Source organism: Lactuca serriola, chromosome 8 (assembly GCF_051521515.1).
Source record: "Lactuca serriola cultivar US96UC23 chromosome 8, Lser_US96UC23_V15, whole genome shotgun sequence".
Lineage (NCBI taxonomy): Eukaryota > Viridiplantae > Streptophyta > Magnoliopsida > Asterales > Asteraceae > Lactuca > Lactuca serriola.
This window is the reverse complement of record NC_136415.1, coordinates 110,620,390-110,629,821: the sequence shown is the minus strand read 5'-3', so window position 1 is coordinate 110,629,821 and position 9,432 is coordinate 110,620,390. Positions and strand designations below refer to the sequence as shown.

At 34.3% G+C, this 9,432-nt stretch overlaps 1 protein-coding gene across 1 annotated transcript; it reads left to right on the top strand.

Moving 5' to 3' along the window:
• The first annotated feature begins 774 nt into the window (after nucleotides 1-774).
• LOC145069148 (uncharacterized) lies at nucleotides 775-3,780 on the top strand. The gene is made up of 5 exons (XM_079016112.1): nucleotides 775-1,228; nucleotides 1,314-1,442; nucleotides 1,539-1,863; nucleotides 3,351-3,464; nucleotides 3,554-3,780. The coding sequence occupies exons 1-5, from the start codon at nucleotides 911-913 to the stop codon at nucleotides 3,634-3,636; spliced, it is 969 nt and encodes a 322-aa protein (XP_078872238.1). The 5' UTR covers nucleotides 775-910; the 3' UTR covers nucleotides 3,637-3,780.
• The last annotated feature ends 5,652 nt before the right edge of the window (nucleotides 3,781-9,432 follow it).

Genomic DNA, 9,432 nt, shown 5'->3' with positions numbered 1-9,432 from the left:
AAAAACCGCACATTAAAGTTACTTTTCAGTTAGTTATATAATTATTTTTTACAGTTTTCATTTTTATTAATTACAAACGAGTTTTTTACCGCATCTTACAAGATGACTTAAATACTAATTTTAATCAAATATAAAAATAGTTTTTTGTTCTATAATACAAATTATCATCTTTGATCAATATTCCGGAAAATATATAGTTTTGCAAAATATAAAATATAAATTTTCAAAAGATATGAGCAGTTACAACAAAATACGTCTATAATAAAAGTTAATTAAAAATTGATTGTCACAAGAACTTATAGAAACAATAAACATGTCATTGCACGTTTCTATAATTTTAATTACATGGTCTTGTTCTCATAATCACATTAACTAATCTATTAGTAGTAAAATTACTTAATTCGATATTTCTCAAACAATGCTTCTTCTTAATATATTGTCTTGAATTAATCATAAATTTTACTAAATTTGGACTACAAACAATTTCGGAAAATGAATCTAACTGTATATTTAATAAATCAATTTTTTAAATGAAAAAAAAAATAACCATTTAAAACAATTATATGAGTATGTAAACTTAATCACCTAATGTAAAATGAAGATAAATATTTGATAGAGATCGGTTTGTGTTTGTCCACAGCCAACAAATGGCAGTTGAGTCTCGTGGCGGGTCATTTTAGTTTGGATTCATATGGTACAACTCTGAAAGCACAAGTTACAAGTCTTAGTTCACATCTTTCCCTTTTTTCAGATACTGACCGACTCACCCCTCATCCAACCTCTCGCTCCTCCTCTTGTTCTTAACCATTCCCTTCACTCCTCTCCCTCTCGCTAACACGCAAACACTGTGAACACACACTTGATTTTGTTTATCACAAACTGAATCTTCTATCACATCATCCAATCATCCATGGATATTGATTTTAAGGATAATGAAACGTTGATTCCGGTGAATCAGAATCACACTCGCCACACGGATTCGGGATCTGATTCTGCTTTTATCGGCTCATGGGGATCGTCGTCGTCGTCTTCCTTCCTTACTCCCTCGTTCGGATCGGAACTTGATTCAACCGATGCAGATCCAGATGACGGCGGCGACGACGACGACGATTTCATTGCTCAGTTATCTCGGCAAATGGCTGATTACATGCTTGAAGAGAAGGACGATAATCGAAGCGAAGAAAATCCGTCTTCAAAGGATTCCGGTTTTCAGAAACAGAATATCCAGGTTTTTCGGAAAACCTCGGTTGATTTACTACTTTTTGTTAATGGAATGAAAATCGATGTATTTACTGGTTTTGTTTGTGTTTTAGGAAGCTACTTATAATCCAAATCAGGAGAAGACTCGACGGAGCTACGCAGATACCGTGAAGAAATCAATTGTCGGCTTTCAGTCGGAGCAAAGTCTAACCAACGATAAACAAATACAACCGCCCATTCAAGTACGAATTAGTGTGTATAAACTCTAGCACTGGATCCGAATTACAAATCCGACAGATAATCTGACCTATGATCTATTTTTTTTGTGTGTTCTATAGCTGTATCAGGTGGAACATCAACCTCGAGTAGGGGGGCAGAGTGGTGTGTGGGGAAGAAGAGGGAAGATGAGCGAGTTGACTCAGCACATGACACCGCACCGTCCCGAAGTACAGATGCATGGTAACAAAGGTGTGAGAGGTAGCAAGGAGTTCATCAATGGTGGGAAGGGGTACCACGGTGTTCATGGCTCATCAACGGTGGCCGGCTCAGGTATGAGAGCCATTTTTCTCGGCGGGTCGGGCTCACAAAACGTCATGAATGGGACCGGTGTGTTTTTGCCTCGTTCAACAACAGACGCAACCGTTCAAGGCCGCAAAAAAACAGGTACGTCACTCGGGGTTGCTTTTTTGCTTACTCATCTATTTGTCAAATCTAAATTAAAGTTATGTTACAGAAATCGTGAAAAAACAGATATACAACTCAATATAATGAAAAGTATAAAGTTATTGATCAATTATAAAGCTAAAATATACAAATAGGTTTGAATCGAGTTATTTGATGTATAAAAAGATATAAAATTTAAGGAGTTGGCCTTTGGATTCTTTCTGCGGGTGGGATACTAATTACTAACCATTGACTTGGAATCTCTAATGTTGTATATTCTAAAATATTCAAGAATCTCTTCGTATTTGCAATGGTGGTGACCACACCTTCATTTATTTATTTCGTCTTTATTTGCAATTTGATTTATTTATTTATCTAATTATTTCCATTTCTACCTTCAACAATATCTTTGTGGTTTTATTATTTTCTATGCTAATTTTAAGAAACCTATTTATTACTATAAATACAGAGTCCATGAACTCTAATTACACATTTTCTTATAATTAATTCAATCTAATTAATCTGATTTTCACAATAACTTTTATTGTGTAATACCAAGTATAAATCTGAATATAGCACTTACGTCGTTTCATTTTTATTCTACATACCGATTTTTAGTCTTAGAATTCATTTTCTTTCTTGAAATTAATTACACAGTTCTAATTGCATATATCACTGGGTTAAGTAGATTAATTTATCACAACAAAATATATAAGCAAAATTCATAATTCGATTAATTTCTTATTTATCCATATAAATTTCCAAACGACTTTACATAAACCCAATCAATATTTCAATCAAATTTGATAATGTTGATACAAAATTATGTTGTTATTTTTCTATTTAACCGTTTTTAGGTTTTCCATTATACCGTGTCAATTATCATAAACAAGCATTCAATAAGACAGATAAAATATATGATACTTGTTGTGTTGTCAAAATGAACGAATTAAGAGATTCTCTACTACGTTTTTGGTTATTCATTTTTATCATAGATAAAGAATATGGGGTATTGGGGTTGGATTTTTGGTGTTATTATTTTAATTTTTGGGTTCTGTAAAATCCTCATATTTGGGAATTCAGTATGATGCAAGTATATATGATGATTGACTTTCATTTATTGATTATAGTCGGACACGATGATCTTTAAAACAATTTTTCTAAAAAAAATAGTAGATTTTACATAATTGTGTAGAAACTCATTTGTTTCATTTTAAGTAACATTAAGGTTCCAACATTCGATTAAGACATAACCTAACAAGAATAAGATTTTGATAACTAAGTTTTTGAAATAACAAGAAACTCATAAGCAAAAAAAAAAAAAAAAAAAAAAAAAAAAAAAACTAAAAGCTTCTACATTTATTTCAAGCGACAAAGAAAATAAGATTTGTAAATTAATTATAGGTCTTTATGAAAATTGTAGGCAACATATTGATATTTCACATTTTTATTGATGTTTATATTAATAACATGATAATATATAATAGGTTGTTCAACTGTTCTGGTACCAACAAGAGTACTACAAGCATTAGAGCAACATTTTAACAATATGGAGTCTCTTTCATCTTCGAAGAAATCTCATATTCATCCCAACCGACAAGGTATTTTTCAACAAAAAACTAAATTCAACGATTATTATTTCTGATAAATCTCTAACCGCTTTCAAATTGCTTCAATGCTTATGTTGCAGACAACAACGATAGAAAGCATGCGAAAGAGTTGTCATCAATGGAGCAACAGAAATCTAAACTCCCTCAAGAATGGACTTATTGATTGTTTTAGAAAAAAAAAAAAAAAAAACAGGGGGAGGGGGGTCATTTTGCTAAAAGTATAATAATAAATCAATGGATTGTTTTCGAAGAAAATATAAAAATAATAATAAGAAAATCAAACGAATGGATCTTATTGTTCAAATAATGTTGATTGTAAAGGAAGGTGTCGGTAGCTTATATGAAGGGGTCATTGATGTAATTATATTGTTAAGATGGTCCCCTTGTAAAATAAATACCATGATGTTTTTGCTTTAATGTGTTGGAATGAAATAAGTCATTCTAAGTAGTCTTCTTTGTTTGTACATTTCAAATAAATAAAACGTTATCATATATCTATCTAAATCTAATCAAGCTGTTACTCGCTTTTTTAAAAGAATAAATATCTTAACAGAGTATGCAAGCTGTAACGTGACACTAATGATGATATCGACGTTTGGCAATCTTTAAAGATTAAAGTGGCAATGGCCATGGGATGGGTTCGGGGTGGGGCTCGGTTTCCCAAACCCGCCGTATATCCTTCGGGTATTTTATCGGGACACTTCATCGAGATTCGGATATTTCATCGGGTTTACAACAATTCAAAGCAAAATATTTATTCCGATTTATGGTATTCCGGTATCTTATAGAAAACATAACAAAAAATTACAGTATTAAAAAAAATACATGTTCTACCCTCAGTTTTAAATTAAAAATATGATGCATCATTTTAGTTAAATAAATTCGACAATGTTATATTAAAAATTATTTGATTTAAGTTTAGTGTAATATATCAAAACATTATATATATATATATATATATATATATATATATATATATATATATATATATATAGAGAGAGAGAGAGAGAGAGAGAGAGAGAGGATTATTTGAGAACTCATAGTTTTCCGAAAACCGATAACTAAAGTGGAACGTTAGATCAAAAATGATTAAATTTTTTAATGGCCCAGATTAAAGATGGCACATGTGTAATTTTCAACAAATTAAATTGTAATCTAGACTTTTTAAAATAAATAGAAGGGTAGTTTTGGTATAAGAAATTAAAATACCAATTAATTAATTAAATTAAATTTAGCAACATAATTTTCTCTCTCTCTTTTTTCCTCAACGTCAATCTCTCTCACATGTTCATCACACACAGTGTCTCTCTCTCTCTTGTTCATCTAGATCTGGAAGAACAACCATCAGATAAGAAAATCAGTCAACGAATATGTAATCAACACTCCTCTGTTGATGGCACCGATCTCCTCGACGATCACACCTACTTGATCTGCATCGCTTTCCTCCAGCCTTCAAGCTTCATCCAACAATCGTTCACTTGATGTCAATGATAAAATGCAATTGCTTATTAAATCATGGATAACGATTGAGAAGGAGATTGTTGATATTCATTACTTTGTGATCCTTTATTGATCGCTGTGACACCTTCTCCGATCGATTTAATGAAGGATCCAACCAATCGTTTTTTTATGCATCCTGTCAATTTTTTAATTTTCGATCGATGCCTTCTGAGATACGTCTCCTTCTGATATACGTCTCCTTCTTCAATAAATTTTATGATTTGTAGATTTAACTTGAAAATCTTTTGAGGATGACGCTGATTTTCCGTGGGAATTGCGAGACTCGTCAATATGATTTGGAGAGGCTGTTTGGAAATTATGGAAGGCACGATTGCATTGATATGAAATCTGGTATTCCCTTAACTTTATATAATCATTTCCTCATTGATTAAGGATTACTTCATGTAAATGGAGAATTACAAATTAATTCAGTAAAATCAATATCGTCATTTGATTACATCAAATAGATTGCTGATATATACTACAGAAGAAGTCGAATTAATCATCATAAGGCATAGATCGATTGATGATATACTGCTATTCATGCTCCTTTTTTATATAATTAAATATTGCAGCTCAATCTGCATAACATGCTCCTGTTATGTCATAACTAATCATAAAAGTGACAGATTGGATTGTAACGTTCGTGTTTCTAGGCTAGGCATTAATGATGATGTAATAGTCTAGGTCAACCTTTTTAAATTATTTTGAAATAAAAAAGATGTATTATTTGATTATTTTGTGTTTATTGCTTAATTATTATGATTTAATAAGTTAAGAATAAAAATAAGCGTCGAAAATAAACGTTAGATAAAACCGATATCTAAGAATGAAGTTGTAGTAGTTGGAACAAGGATTCCGGAAATATAAAGAGTACCGAAATCCGAGTTATAACGAAGAAGTTATGACCTGTCAAAGTTTAGCGACAGAACCGGCACGACGTTGTATGACGTAAAAAGTGAATTTACGATAAAGTGCTTTTTAGCCTTAGTAATTTAAACTAAAGTCATAGAGTTCGTTAAACCGAGAGCGTGCATAAAAAGAACGCCCAAATCTGACTTCGTATGAGAAAGTTATGATTTTTCTAAGTTTCGACTTAGCAGTATGCAACCCAAAACTCAAAATTGAGATCGAGTGATTTTTAGCCAAAACAATCTAAATGAGAATCGAAAATCTCGTCGATATTAGTTCAACGGTAAAAAGACAGACGAAAACGGACGTCAGATGAAGAAGTTATCAATTTTTAACGAACTTTTCTTGTCCCAGCCTGTTAAAAATATAACATTAAAAATTAATACAAAATTAGCCGACAGAGTCTAAACGAAAGTTGTAGAGCACAGTCTCACCTACGCGTGGATATAAAGAACGTCAAAAACGGAGTTCGTATGCGAAAGTTACGTATTTTTGAAGTTTGGAAAATGGGAGTACGCTCAGCGTACCGGAGTACACCCAGCGTGTACGTGACCCAGAGTCCGTCACCTCCCCTACTCCTTTGCATGAATGCCATGTGTCATAACCTTACTGAGCCCGGAGTTATCCCTTAACCATGATGTACGCTCATCGTACTACTTGAAGAAGGAGTACGCCCAATGTACTCTAAATTTACGCCCAACGTAATCCGATGGTTCAACCCCTATAAATAGCACCCGATGGCTTACGGGTTTTTGTTTACAAACTCAATTCTCTTTCACTCTTTACTCTAGTTTAGCCTCGGTATCATCCCCGACACCCGAAGCAATTCTCGAAGCTCTGAAGTTCCCGAGAAAATTATATTTTCAAGCCGAAACTCTATCCGCATGAAGCTCAGTTTTTGAGAAAACACCCCGGTTTCATCAGAGAATATTATTTTAAGAGATGAGGTGCTGCCTAATTACCGTCTTATCGTGTGAATGTATAGTCACTTTCTTCTTACACATAAATATGAAGTATTTTCTATAAAATACATGCTATGTATAATTATATTGTTTGTTTATAAGTATTTTCTCCAAATGTGATTTTTGGATTCAAGAAGTCCAATTTTTAGGTCATGTGGTTAACCAAGAAGGGATTATGGTTGACCCAGCTAAGATTGAAGCTATAGCAAAGTGGGAACAACCAAAGAGTCATACGGAGATCCGAAGCTTTCTAGGATTAGCTGGATACTATCGAAGATTTATCCAAGGATTTTCTTCGATAGCTGCTCAATTGACACTTATGCTTGGAGTGAGAAGCATAAGGAAGCATTCGAGAAGCTAAAGAAGAAATTATGTGAAACATCGATTCTTTCTCTACCCGATGGATTTAAAGAGTTCACAATGTATAGCGATGCGTTGGGAGTTGGGTTGGGATGCGTTCTAACTCAAAGAGAAAAGGTGATGACATATGCATCTCGATAATTGAAAGAGCATGAAAAGAACTACCACACTCATGATCTAGAGTTGGCAGTGGTAGTATTTGCCTTAAAGATATGGAGGCATTACCTCTATAACACAAAATAGAAACTTTTCGTTGATCATAAGAGTCTTCAATATCTCTTTAATCATAAGGAATTGAACATGAGGCAACGACGTTGGCTAGAGTTACTCAAGGAATACGACTGTAAGATACTTTACCACCCTGGTAAAGCAAATGTTGTCGCTGATGCTCTCAGTCGGAAGGTAAACCTTGAAAAGAAAAGGCCAAGAGCGTTGAAAATTGAAGTTGTCTCGACAATTATGGAAAGTATAAAGAAAGCTCAAGTGGAAGCTTCAGAGAAAAATGATCGAAAGGAAGAACGTTTGGGCAAAACATTAGTGTTCGGTACAAACAACCAAGGGTTGAAGGTATTCCAAGATAGGATTTGGGTACCTAAGATGGGAGGAATGATAAATCTTCTGATGAAGGAAGCTCATAAGACCATGTACTCGATTCATCCCGGCAGCACGAAAATGTATAGGGATATGAAACCCTACTACTAGTGGCCGACGATGAAGCTCGATGTTGCAAACTATGTGGCCGAGTGTGTGACATGTGCGAGGGTTAAGGCACAACATCAGAAACCGTATAGGAGTTTAGAACCTTTACATGTACCCATCGGTAAATGGGAAGACATCACTATGGATTTTGTAACTAAACTGCCCAGAACAAAGAACGGTCATGACATGATTTGGGTGGCCGTTGATCGGTTCACAAAATGTGCACATTTCATAGCCGCCAATGAGAAGTGGTCTATAGAAAAGTTTGCAGAAGTTTACATGAAAGAAATAGTGAAAGCTGGTGTTCCCCTAACGATTGTGTCAGACCGTGATAGTCGTTTTACGTCGAGGTTCCGGAGAAGTCTACAAGAGGAATTGGGTACAAAATTGTGTTTAAGTACACCTTACCATCCGCAAACCGATGGTCAGAGCGAACGAACAATTCAAACGTTGGAGGATATGCTGCGAGCATGTACCCTGGAATTCCAAGGTAATTGGGATGAACATTTACCTCTGGTAGAATTTTCCTATAATAATAGTTTCCACTCAAGCATCAAGATGACACCTTATCAAGATTTGTATGGAGAAAAGTGTCAAACGCCGTCGTGTTGGCTGGAAGCTAGGTAAAAGCAGTTTATGGGACCTGAAATAGTCCATCAAACTGCTGAAAAGTTGAAAGTGATTAGAAAAAGGATGTTAGCAGCTCAAGATCATCAAAAGAGCTATGCTAACAAGAAAAGAAAACCGATAACATTCGAAGTTGGAGATTCAGTTTTACTTAAAGTCTCATTGTGGAAGGGACTTATAAGATTTGGTAAAAGGGGAAAGTTGAGTCCAAGGTTTATTGGACCGTTTAAAGTTCTTCAAAGGATCGGGAATCAAGCTTACAAGCTAGAATTACCAGAAGAACTAGATGGTATTCATAACACCTTCCATGTGTTTTATTTGAGGAAGTTCACGGGAGATGTTCCCGACATAATTCCAATTTCTGAATTAAGGTTGGATGAAAACAAGAGGTTAATCGAAGACCCATAAGCAATCGTTGACCGTAAGACTAAAAATTTGCGACGCAAGATGGTCGATTTAGTGCTTGTGCGTTGGAATCATACGAATGGGCCAAATCTCACCTAGGAAACGGAGAGTGACATGATGAGTCGTTATCCGCATTTGTTTGTTGATGTGTGATTCCGAGGATAGAATCATCCTAAGGGGGAGAGAATTGTAACTCCCGTGTTTCTAAGCTAGGCATTAATGATGATGTAGTAGTCTAGGTCAACATTTGTAAATTGTTTTGAAATCAAAAAAATGTATTATTTGATTATTTCGTGTTTATTGCTTAATTATAATGATTTAATAAGTTAAGAATAAAAATAAGCGTCGAAAATAAACCTGATATCTAAGAATGAAGTTGCAGTGGTTGGAACAAGGATTCCGAAGATATAAAGAGTACTGAAATCCGAGTTATAACGTAGAAGTTATGATATGTCAAAGTTTAGCGACAGAACCGGCACGACGTTGTATGACGT

What these genes read in the sequence shown, in the direction of transcription:
- LOC145069148 (XM_079016112.1), top strand. Translation starts at nt 911, where the DNA reads ATGGATATTGATTTTAAGGATAATGAAACGTTGATTCCGGTGAATCAG. An exon ending in TTCAGAAACAGAATATCCAG is followed by an intron (nt 1,229 to 1,313) that starts GTTTTTCGGAAA and finishes TTTGTGTTTTAG; the next exon opens with GAAGCTACTTATAATCCAAA. An exon ending in AAATACAACCGCCCATTCAA is followed by an intron (nt 1,443 to 1,538) that starts GTACGAATTAGT and finishes TGTGTTCTATAG; the next exon opens with CTGTATCAGGTGGAACATCA.